At 35.9% G+C, this 12,741-nt stretch overlaps 1 protein-coding gene across 4 annotated transcripts in view; it reads right to left on the bottom strand.

The window, feature by feature from the left end:
• Positions 1–267: 267 nt before the first annotated feature.
• LOC101862467 (dynein intermediate chain 2, ciliary) overlaps positions 268–12,741 on the bottom strand; it is a 29,685-nt gene continuing 17,211 nt past the window's right edge. For 2 of the 4 annotated variants that reach the window (XM_005090117.3, XM_005090120.3), the window contains exons 8-21: positions 12,413–12,424; positions 10,453–10,655; positions 9,731–9,832; positions 9,380–9,463; positions 8,944–9,028; positions 7,870–8,031; positions 7,282–7,529; positions 6,444–6,533; positions 5,083–5,170; positions 3,962–4,107; positions 3,428–3,543; positions 2,896–2,995; positions 2,118–2,303; positions 268–1,469 (exon numbers count right to left, since the gene is read on the bottom strand). In XM_005090117.3, coding sequence (XP_005090174.1) covers positions 1,353–1,469; positions 2,118–2,303; positions 2,896–2,995; positions 3,428–3,543; positions 3,962–4,107; positions 5,083–5,170; positions 6,444–6,533; positions 7,282–7,529; positions 7,870–8,031; positions 8,944–9,028; positions 9,380–9,463; positions 9,731–9,832; positions 10,453–10,655; positions 12,413–12,424 — 1,739 coding nt within the window. In that variant the 3' untranslated portion in view covers positions 268–1,352. The remainder of the gene's footprint in view (positions 1,470–2,117; positions 2,304–2,895; positions 2,996–3,427; positions 3,544–3,961; positions 4,108–5,082; positions 5,171–6,443; positions 6,534–7,281; positions 7,530–7,869; positions 8,032–8,943; positions 9,029–9,379; positions 9,464–9,730; positions 9,833–10,452; positions 10,656–12,412; positions 12,425–12,741) is intronic. The other 2 variants (XM_005090118.3, XM_005090119.3) reach the window with 1 other exon arrangement.

Genomic DNA, 12,741 nt, shown 5'->3' with positions numbered 1-12,741 from the left:
TTGTGCACCAGGTGGAGAGGATTTAGTGAAATAGTTCTTTACATGTTCTAATAAAAAGTACAGTCGAATTTGTCCAAAACAGCCACTCGTTGTTGAGGAGAAAAGCAGTTGTTTTAGACAGGTAGACATCCTGGACAGAGTCATTATAATACAGAAAAAATCCGAAGGAGGAAATGGGTAGTGGTTGTCTGCAGAGGTGATTGTTTTGGACAGGTGGTCACGGAAGCAGATTCGGCTGTATATTAAAAAAGGCATGGAAAACACAGCTAAGATTGTATCATCCATTCATTTTATTTATCACACTGAGCAGATGAATCTCGAGATCAGCATCACTGAAGATGCAGACCAAATTGTGGTAATAATGTTAAATAATATTGTTAAATTGCCTGTTGAGATTCAGGCAAAGACATGCTCAGATATTCTTTTTCTATTCATAATGCAAGTAAACACATTGATATCACAAAAAAAACATTCAAAAGGACGGAATGCTATGTATTTGGTGTAATATTTAATGCTTTATGTACAATTTAAAAAATCATGCAGTTATCCACTATTTACTTAGCTAATCAATTATGTGGCTGTTTCTTGATCTCACTTTCAGCTCGCATCACACACATACAGACAAAAGTACCTTTCTCATTTATTGAAAGCAACCTAGTGGGAAAATATTTTGAAATTTGAAACACCTAAATTATCACAAATATTGTCTGTTCAAGAAAAAATCTACTTAAGAATTTCCTACTTTCAGTCAAACACAGACTTATGCAGGTGCAAGAGAGGTTACTTATCATGTTAAACCTTCAAAGTCAGATCTACTGAAAATGGCTTCATTTCTGCTATAAAAGGACAGCAACTTTCATACTTCTGTTGCAAAAGATAACTAAAGAATGGTGTCTGACAAACTCATATTGCTGACTGCTATCAGTATGAGTAATTTGATCTTTAAATATCATTGGTGTTATTGTAATTAGTCCACCAGGAAACCCCCATTAATAATGTAAAATTCCAAACTGTAGTCAATTTCAAAATGAAGGACATTGCTTGCTTCCCCACTGATAAAGAATCTGCTAATACTGGAAATACCTAGTGGTCTAAGGAAGACAAAAATCTCAGTAATTTCACACATGAAGTCCAAGTCATACTGTATCTTATTTTCTGGCATGGTAATAATCTGCAAACACCTTTGGATAACCAAAGAGTTTTTTCTGCTAAATTAAATTGAGCTCATTCAAGTACTTCAGTTGACTATAACCAAACGGCCTTTTCTGCTTTTATGCTCATTTAAGTACTTCTACTGACTGTGACCAAATAAATTTGTTTCCCGTTCTGTATATCATTCTGATTCAAGAAGTTCAGTTGGCTGTAGCTTCTGTAGGCTGCTCTCTAACCATGGACAAGATTTTCTCAAGTTTTTCAACTTCCCGCTGAATCTTGGTTGCTTCATCAACTGGTGGTGCTCCCTTCTTCTCCTGAAGAAAGATGAAGAAAAAAGTTACACCCGGCTCATCATGACAGTTCAGTTTTGTTTGAAATATTATCATTCTAACAATAAAAACAAAATGGTAAAGCTATTACAATCAGTCCCTACCCCCTCCAAAAAAAAGTCCTTTTACAAATTCAGTCATATAAAATACTGAAACAAACGACAGACTATTTGTTGAGAAATTTATTTAAAATGTATAGTAAAAAATTGAATGTTGATATTCTCAAAACACAGATGCTTTACTAACAGCAGGAAGAGGCCTTTCTTACGAATAAAGCATTTACAAGAATGATCTTTAGTTACATAATTAATTGTGATAATTTACACTAGTTCTGCATGAAAAGCAGAGAGGTACTTAAATAGCAGAACAAACTTTTGATAGAAAACCTGGACAAAATAGGCTTCAGCAATCAAAAGGATAATTATGACAATTCTAGAAAAGAAATGACAGCAAAATCCTTCAGAAGCAGGTAGAATACTGCACTGTAGAGGATGAGGGAGAGAAGGAAGAGTAAATGAGAGTATAAAAGGTGAGGGAAAAATGACGGACAGATAAAGGAGCAGGAGAAGTAAGAAAAGGTAATTTAAGAACTGAGCACAACAAAGCATTATGTTAAATTGAAGTAAAACTTACGGCCTTCATTTTCCTGAGGTTGGGGGAGAGTTTCAAACTGATGACATTGCCACGGTCATCTCCCACGATCACCATGGGGAACGTTGGGTTGAAGTCGATGTGAGTCAGTTTGGTTTTCTTCTTCTGAGCAACCATCTGTTCGCACAATGGCTCATACTTGTTCACATTCAAGTCGTACACAAAGGCCTGAGAAACAAAGAGAGTGTCGAAGGTCGTACAGTGGTAAAAACATAACTCACAGGTATTTGATAAGTGATTCCCAACCTCATAGCAAATAACACCCCTTCCAAATTACACTGTGTACAGAGACCCCTCCCTATTTAAAGCTAGTGCACAAAAGAAGTTGAAGCCTGTACCAAAATCTCATTGCTTTTTATCATATTATTTATAAATATTATAGAAGGAAGTGATTTTTGGGTCTTAAAACCAGCCAAACAGCATGGACAACGCGCATAATAATGGCCCCCCGAAAAAAATATCAGTTTCGGTACTGGGAAAAATTTGAAATAAAAACTTTTCGTGTTTTGCAAAGAACCTGCCTTTTAAATTTCAAGACAAAAACATTAAGGATTTTGTCCCCCAGTATTTCAATTTTCAAGCCACTTCTTAATGAATAGTGGTACTAAGTAACAAAAAGAAAGGTTTCAGCTACAGTTTATATATGAAGCCACTCCATCCCCTTTCCCCTGACAAAGAAAAAGGAGAAAAGAAATCTTTCCCTTCCCCCTCAAAAAAGCAAAAACATAACGCAAAAAAACCCAACTGTTTTAAACTATACCTTTCCATCTGAGGTGACAGCAGCAAACACAGTGGAGGAGTACGGAGACCAAGCCACATCACCCACAGAGTTGTTCAGGTCGAAAGAGAACAGCGGTTTCCTACCGGACAGAATTAAAAAATACTGGTTATTTCATCATAGCATGGAAAATTGAAAGTGTTACTAATGATTTTTTTTCTTTCTTTTTTATTTATGTGTTACTCATGATAGTTAACTGCTTGCTAAAGAATAGTGTTGAATATTACAGTTATACCATTTTCATGGCAACTCACAAGACAACCAGAAAAAAACCCCAGAGGCTATTCTGTGTCTTTGCAGTTTTCAGTGCTGTATTAATGTGCCATGCAAAAGGAAAAACAAAGTAGTAGAATTTGGTTAGATACTAACTTCTTGATTTGTTTTCTTTAAAAGTGACAGCTCTTTGCCATACAGTTCTAATGTTTATATGAAAATTAAAGTAAAACTATATAATAATAAACCTTTTTGAGTACAAAATCTTAAACTTAAATGGATTTAAAAAATGACAACTAACCTTGAATCATCTCCACCTTCATTTTTGTCCATTTTGTCCTTCATTTCCCATATCTTGACGGTCCAGTCTGCACTGCAGGTGATGAAAATCTTAGGGTGGTAATGATTCCAGCAGACCTGTAAAAATAGAATGCATTGGAAAGTAATGAACGTTTACTGTTTAATTGTACCAGATCTAAAACAGGAATTTCCTTTTTCAGATACTGTAATTTCAAGATGATAAATTAACAAGGGACAGTGTACAGCAGAATGAACCAATTTTGGAAGTATGGAAGAAAAAGATGGATAAAAAAAGGCGTACAGCAGAGTCCACTTAAACTGAGGTCTATGGGGCTGCTGGATTTTCTTTGGTATAGCCGGATTTTCAGTTTAGAGAGGTTTCTCAAAAAGAAGAAGAAAAAATGGAGGATTTTCTTTTCTTTTGGTCTACTACTGTCTTTGGATTAAAATTGTTCAGTTTTAGTGAACTCTGCTGTATTCACTATAGATAGGCAACACACCCTCCTTCCCCAACAACATGCTGTAGATCACATACCTTATAGACAGCCATGTTGTGAGCATCTATAGAGTCGATGAAGTGGCTGGTGTAGGCCTTAGAGCAGATGTGAACTTTGCCTTCCTCTGTGCCCACCAGGAACAAGTAGTCCTTCTGCTTGTGGAAGTCAAATGCCGTGCCACATCCTGGATCGTGGGTGGAGTGTGTTTTTTTTTAGTGAGAGTTTTACAATGCTTGCAGCACAAATAGGTCAAATAAGTGCTGAAGATTAAAGGTGTTACTAGATAGTACAAAGATAAGTGAAGGAGAGATAAGGATGATAGATGTTTGATAGGAAAGAGGAGGCAAACCACACAAGAGTACCCACCAATCACCCACATGGAATGTGGGAGGTAAAGAGGAATTAGAACAAGGGCAGAAGAAGTACATCAGTATGATTTCTTGCACTCAGTTCAACAAACACAATCTAGATGACATGTAAGACCTGAAAGCTGCTTATTGAAGCACAAAAATTGATTCGAAATATCCAGCCATCAGGTTGACTTCGCAGAGATACAAATTAATTTTTGACTCATTAAAACTGTCCTAAGACACAGTGTAGGGTAGAGAGAGCTTTAGACAATTTTTTTAAAAAGGTGGAGTGAGAAAGAAAAATCATCGTTGCGAAGTTGTTGTTGCCATTGCTACAGTTGTTGCTGTTGTTTATGTTGTTATTATTGATGTGGTTATCATTATTCCTTCTGCTGTTATGGTTGAGTAACAGTTTACAATAAGCTGGCACAATAATAAAAACTTTTCTTGAAACAGACTAGGACAGAAGTCAACACTGAACTGAAAAGACAACATGGTTCATACTGTTCATAATTTGTGCTCGACAGGAACCTGGGCCTGGTGTGTTCTTCACAAAATAGAGACGACCAATTTAGTTTTAGTAAAGAGTTTTACGGCACTTGCAACACAATAAGGTCATATAAGTGCCGAAGATTAGAGGTGTTACAAGAGAGGAACAAACACAAAATAGAAGGAGGAGAGATCAGGACGATAGACGTTTGATAGGAAAGAAGAAGCAAACCACACCAGAGCACCCGCCAACCACCCAGACGACCAATTTATACACAGACATGAACAAAACATTGATGAACACTGTATGGTGTTTTTACCTGTGGTGGGTACCTTGATGCCATCCGGACCCTCTGCTGACACATCAGGCAAACACAGCCGTATCACATCTTGGTAAACCATTTCATTCTGCACAGAGAAGAAATGTAATACAGATCTTAGATTTAGTCCCCCATGAAAAGGATTACTTGATTACTCGTCAAATACCTTTCATAGTTAAGAGGAAGAAAGTAAGAAAAAAGAAAGAAAGAAAGAAAAAAAGAAAGAAAGAAAGAAAGAAAGAAAGAAAGAAAGAAAGAAAGAAAGAAAAAAGAAAGAAAAAAAGAAAGAAAGAAAGAAAGAAAACCCCATATTATTGGTTCATATAAGGAAGTCTGTTCTACAGAGACACTCATAACAATCAATTAGCATAGCCTCTTACATAACAAGTTCAGACTGCAGCCTCATATTGCTGGTCACCATGGTTCAGAGCTAATTGTTTGTGACCATGGGTAAATGAATCTTGCTCAAGGTTATTTCTCAGTAATATTGCTTAACAATCTTATGAACCTGCATTCACTAACCACTTGACAACTTAGATTACTTTGAGAGAGGCACTTCAATTCGATAATCATGACATGGAGCCAAAAAATAAATGGAGGGAATTGATATTTTGGTTAAAGTGAAGAACCACTCTGCTTGCCATCTGTGTGACCAACAATCAATAAATGCTTACTTATAATAACAATCACCATGATCCCTTCCAAAATACAACTATAATAATATGATCAGAAGCTTATCATTGCCTCAATTGGAACCAGCTTTGTGAATCCTATGATATGTGGAGTTTTACACACATGATACAAAAAGTAATTGAGGACATCCCATGTCTGAGGATCAAGCTGCAGTGGATTCCATCACACTGTGTTGTCTTAGGAAATGAGCAGGCAGACAGGATGGCCAAACTAGGAGCACATAAAGAGCAACCAGACAACAACGTTAACTACACAGAAATAAAAACTATTATAAATACACTATTTAAAGCGCCTCAGATGGCTACCATGAGCTGTCCTGCCAAGAACAAGTGATTATCTTCCGACTAAGGACACAACACACAAGACTGAGACAACATATGTACAGATGTTTTAAACTAGTACAATCACCAAAATGCCAGTGTGGAGAGGCGGATCAAACTGTTGAACACATCCTTCAGCACTGCAAGACACACAGGGCCCTGAGACAGGAAACGTGGCCAACCCCACTGACGCTACAAGAGAAGCTATACGGGCCGACAGATGAACTGAGCAGGACGGCCCAATTTATGACAGATACCAGACTTCAAGTGTAATGCGATCAAGAAGAAGAAGAAGAAGACACACATGATGGGAGAAATAATTCTAAACGACATGGAAAAAGTGAATACCTTCAAGATTGTCCACAAACAAATGCGGCCATCAGAGGAAATGGAGTAAAAGTTCATGTTGTTGTCTGCATCATCCTTTTGCCAGCGTACCTAGAGTTGTCAAAAAGATACAGTTTTGATCCATTTGTACATTTTTGTATAAACATATCTTTTTTAGCATGTACACTCAAAGTAAGAGTAATTTTTGCCTTCATATAAAAATTCTTTAAAAGAATTGTAGGGGTATTACATATGTTACAGAGCTTAAAAAACAAACATTGTTTCAAGAATGTTAGCACATAATGATGTCACAGAAATGAAAATAATGGTATATGTTGGTTAGAAATACACTTATTACAGAATCTTTCGCAAACTTCGTTAATCAATAAAATGAGAATTTCATAACATTGCTCCATCCGTTCCAAAGTATTTTTTGCACAAACCTTTATCCTATTTTCTCTATTATATTATATTTTGTGAGAATGTACGTGTAAGTCACCGAGAATGTTTAAAAATGTATACTCATATAAGAAATAATTTTAAAACATGTGCATTTGCTTAAAAATCAAGTCATATCTCTACAAAATGTCCTTGTCATAACTCCTCTATGGCAGTAACTCCTCGGAAGCATAGTTTATATCAACTGCTTAGTAAGACTCCCTCACACGTTGTTTTGAAATGTGACATTTGATGGGGTTTAACACTGAACAATTGATACAAAAACATGCATATGATTTTGATTTATCCTGTGAGGGAAATACGTAACAACTGTGGTCTTGTCAAAAAGGATTTTGGAAATTCTACTGAGGATTTTAAAAAACTTCTTATAATGACAAAAAACCTGACAACTGAAACACACCTGCCACACAGGGTCTGTGTGCTTCCCATTCTTAGCTGTGCACCGATGGATTGGTCCATCCCTCCTCTCAACTGTGCTGAATACAGCCACACTCCCATCATAGAAACCTGCTGCGATGTAGTGTTGGTGTTGAGGATGAATATCAAGGCACATAACTCCGCTGTCTGCCTCAAAGAAGCATTCAGGGAAGGAGGGGTTTTTCAGAGTCCAGAAGATAATCAGACCATTCCCTTGCTTCATGAAGTCATCTGGAAAATAGGACAGCAAAGATATAATTAGTGCCAAAAGAAAACCGAAAAAAGACCCCAAAAAAAGACTTTAAAATGGCAAGTGGTATGTTACTGGAAGAGGAAAGATTTGTAGATTGAAATATGTAAATATTCTCTTGACTTAAGAGAATGTAATATTTAACTTTACATTCTCAAATAAGTTTGTTGCACGAAAATGTTGTTGTTGCTGTTCAAGTAAATAATGACAAGCTTATAAAAGGATAACTAAGAGGCATAAACTTCACGTTCCTTTTTCCAAATTATTGCTCGTTTCTTGATACCTGCGTGGGTGTAAAACATGAAGAGCAAATGCACTTACAGGAACCGCATGACACAGCAAAAAGATCTTTGTATCCTGGGCTCCAGCAGACAGAGGTGATGGCGAGTTTCTTTGCCTTTTCAAAGGAGAAACGCCACAGGGGCAGGAGGGTACCCTCTTGGTCACGGTACTCGTCAGACACGTCCTCCCAGTACTTGAAATCTGCAAGTTATCAACAAAAGTTGGAAGGTCATGGGAACCACAGAAACAAAAGCTAAGGCTGCATCATTGAACCAGTCAAGACAGAAACTGTCTGAGGTGGATATCTTTCATGGTGGGATATCTCACTCCTTCCCCCACCCCTATCTCGACTGCTGTAACAAATATGTGATATAAAACGGAGACGGAATAGTCAAACTCATTAGATCTGAAAAAACTCAACCTGTCTAAAATGAAAAAAGTTGTTTTCATATATTGACTGCTTAGTATAAGACTACGCTATATATGTCATTAAAAAAGTGATGTATGACAGAATCTTACACTGAGCGGTCGATATGCTCTGAGAAACAAATGCACTGTTGATTTCCCAATAAATGATTAACAAAGTCAACCCTAAGAACATGGAAGTGTTCAAGGTTATGCAGCCAACAATGGCGGTCAAATGCAGGAATGAGTTCCCACAAAAGAACTATTCCTCAGATTGCACAAAAGTTACAGATTTTTCATTCTAATGGAAATCCAAACCTCTCTTTAATCCAGTCAACAGTAACCAGCATGTGCTTTGTTGCCCCTGCATGCTGGTTAAGATGTTCTTCCAAATTTATTACAGCATGACATGATTTGACGAGTAAGATAGAGAAGGAAAATATGGGAAAGAGAAGGATATGATGCTGTCTCTATAAATACCTCCCTTCCTAATCTTAACTCAAACTTGTCACTCTGTTCATTGTTCAAACGTGTCTGAGACATACTTTTTTCTCCTTCTCCCCATGAGATCGCACTTCAGAAATGAAGTTTAACTGAAAATAACTTTTTGACCATGCTTTTAAGAATAAAACAGCCCTTTTCAAAGCTTTTCTCATGAGCGATTGTTTAAAATCCTGTGTCCCCATAGAAAAAAGGCTCCTATAATACCTTGGGCGATGTCATCATAGGTGTTCTGATTGACCATGCGTTCAACAATCTTTGTGGCAGACTCAATTCTAGAGATGTCATCATTCTGAAAGTACAAAAAGCAAATGTGTTATTGACACTCTTGGTGACACTTGGGGTAAAACTGATGTCAGTATATAACTTTTCACTGTAAAAGGGACTCATAGATTAAAAAACATGTTAACATTTAACTGACTTAAAGGTCAAATTAGGCAGATGAACACAATAGCACCAACAGGCCAGAAGAATATTTGATAAATACACAACTGCCTGATATTTTACTCTTATCTAAAAAGTACTCTTTTTCGTTGTATTCTTATGAAGCATTCTGCTTCAATCAGAAAGATTTTAGTTTCTAGCTTGCTATTTTCCCCAACCTGTAACATTAAATGTATGCAATTGGATGTATTATACTCACAGATGTCTCTGTCATGGTGAACTTCTTCTTTGTTTTGCCTTCTTCCTTCCTTCCAGGCAAGACTTTCTTTTCTTTTGACTTCTCCTGTATGGGCAATGACATGAATTTGAAAGCAGATTTTAAAAAGTGAACAGCAGTGTCAGTCTGACACAAAGCAATGCAGAGAGCAGTAGCAACAACATCTAACAACAAGGATAAATTGGAGTAAAGGATTAAAATGCTAAGACTATAGAAAAATTGAGGTAGAAATATTTTGGCATCTTTAGACAGTAACAAATATATAATAGCAAAGAAAATAATAAGTTAAAAGGGGTTCACCTTATATTTAGACAAACAAAAATTGCTACATACCTGTTTTTCAAAATCTTCCTGATAAGCATCAAAGATTTCCCACTGTGTGACATTGGAGGCAAATGAGGCTCTTGGTGGTGGCTCTGTCACTGTGCCACGGTCCTGGACAAAAGAACCAAACACATCTCTCAAAATTCATGGACGAATAATGCAACGCAGTAAGATTTACAAATTAACAGTCAAATGAATATAGGAAAATCACCAAACATGGTAAGGGATTTTTAGTTATCACGGGACATACATACATTGCAAAGTATTCATCAGAACTGTATCTGTAAATTTACAAGATGCACTGTCTTCAAGCTGATTTTGAATACTGGTATACAGTTGAGTATGCGTAAACCGAACATAGTTAATCCAAAAATCACAGCAGTGAACCGATAGAAAATAAAAACTGCAATTTCTTTTTCTTTTATTTGTCCTTCAGATTTTAGTTTTAGCAGACTCCACTTATCTCAAAGTTACAGATATATAGTTATCACCTGAATCAATATTTTGATGACAAATAAGAATTAATAATTTTTTTTTAAAAGGGTATCTTACACGTTTGATATATACTTTGATTCATATCTTAAAAATTCTTAACAAGATATATCTTCTGTCCTGATTTTTCCAGCAAAAGTATTAGTTACGATACTCAAAAAGCGCAAAATCCTCTGACAGTACTGTTTAACTAGAACACTAAGCAAACAATCAAGGTGAACACTTAATTACAATCTTACCCTGAATGGATTGTTGTAGGTTTGAGAAGCTCTATCACTGAAATTGAACTGGTTGGTCAGTTTCTTCTCTTTAGACCCTCCTTTGGCTACGGGTGGGGCAGGGGAGGCTCCCTCCTCCCCTCCTTCCTCCTTTCCCTCTCCCTCAGCTCCGCCTTCCTCTCCTCCTTCTTCAGCGGCTGCTCCACCTTCAGCTTCTGCCACTTCTAATAAACAAATCACAAGGAGAGGTTTGTGACACACTGTAGCTTCACTTTTTTGTTTTTGTTTGTGTTTTATGGCACTTTCAACTCAATAAGGTCATATAAGTGCTGAAGATTAAAGGTGTTACTAGAGAGTAACATATAAAGTAAAGAAGGAGCAGAGACATAGACAACAGATGTTTAATAGCAAAGAAAAGGCAAATTACATCAGAGCACCCACCAACCGCACACTGTAGCTCCACAACCAAACAAACATTATATAATTCTAGCCATTATTACATGGCTGAACAACATTATACACATTTCAAACTATTCAAGGTGAAGAATTGTGAAGCATAAAGGTAGGCCTAATACAGTGCAAAACACAAGAAATGAATAAACGACTATGTTGGAGTTGCAAGCTTTTTAATGAAGCCCAATATTTTCTTAAACAAAACTAAAGCTGTTCTTATAATTATATTTTAAAACAAGACACAAATATATAAATCAGTGGATGTGAAAAAAAGACTGACACTTACACTATAGTTCCAGAAAGCTCAAAGTTTTCAGAAACACAACATTGAAAAAAAAATTGAGAAAAAACAGATTTATTGATTTATGTCGGAAAAAGAGCAACAGTATTTGATACAAGAAAAGGAACAACAATAAGAAAAAAAAAGGAAATGCTTTCTAAGTTTGCTATGAATATGCCCAAAGCAAAGGTGATATCAATTTTGTGAGCATCACAATTTTAAAAAGTACAAACAGAAGAAGCTTGTTGTTCTCCTGCAACCCCCCCCCCCAAAAAAAAAATTTAAAAAAATTGTGTTGCTGGTTATATTTGTTTTTTTTTCCTTTCTAAGTTTATTCAAGCATTTCTGAGAAAAACTGAAGAAGAATAAAACTCTAAGCAACATGCTAGTAACTGGGATGTACGATGTACAGAAGCTATAACAAAGAGTGAAAAGAAAAAAAGAAATTGTATGTAGGCCCATACATATTATGTCTTTATAAACATCTGTTTAAATACAATTTTCAAAAACAGAAAGACTCAGACTACTTGAATCAAGTCAACAGAGGAACAGTTAGCAGCTGCAATGTAACTCATAAAACAGTCTGCCACTAAACCATCAACAAAATGATAATAATACCTTTAGACCTTTGGAGTACCATTCCTTTTTCTATATTCATACCTGAATATTTTTAAGTCCCTGAAATTTTCTGTATGATGGGATGGTAACTTTTTCAAACTCTTGGAGCCTTTTCAGAGCAGAGTAGTTATGAAGTAGTGCCATGCTATCCCCTTGTTCATGCACAGACTGCATTGCATATTCATGAATTAAGTTTCTGAATATAAACAGCGCATTTATTACTTAACTGTCACTACTCAGTCCCATTAACAGAAGAGACTTTTGAGGAATTACACAGTTTAGAACTCTTGCTTGATTAGGCTGCAATCAGTTTGTATTTTAAACTTGTTTTGTATCCACAATTACTGATCCTATAAAAGGTACACTCAAAAATTCAATTTAGGCAATAACCCAAACTGCATGGATATTAAACCATGCTAAAAATGACACTCCCACAGGCGAAAAACAAAAATTTATCCTACAGCGATGCATAGGTGCTTTGGCAAGCAATCGACATATAGCATTTTTTTGGTGTTTTGACAAAGAATATACTGAAATAAAAGAACTTTGACGTGCACAAGCTACTAAAAAAGGGCAAATAAAATAAAATCAATCACAGTAAAATAATCCAAAGAGGAAAAAAAATTTCACCTTCTTTTTCTTCTGAAAATTTCAAATGACAATTCGGTTTTTACATTTTCTTTTAGTACATTCAAATTTAATGAATCGGTTGAATTGAAGGGACAAAACCACCTATTTTTGTAATAAGTCACAGTTACACATGACACCACATTTCCAGTAAGTTTTGAAGCAAAAAATGATTGTTTTACAGGAGATAAATTAAAAAACAACTTTACCTCATATCTGATAATTGCGATTCAATTTAAATACATGAAAGATGTAAGACGTACAGAAAACTACTTTGTTATTGTGATATATGCTTGATATCTTCTCATCATCTGGAAAACAGATTTTTTTAA

This window comes from Aplysia californica, unplaced genomic scaffold (assembly GCF_000002075.1).
Source record: "Aplysia californica isolate F4 #8 unplaced genomic scaffold, AplCal3.0 scaffold00013, whole genome shotgun sequence".
NCBI classification, from domain to species: domain Eukaryota; kingdom Metazoa; phylum Mollusca; class Gastropoda; order Aplysiida; family Aplysiidae; genus Aplysia; species Aplysia californica.
Note: the sequence above shows the minus strand (reverse complement) of the source record. Positions and strands in the feature narration are given on the sequence as shown.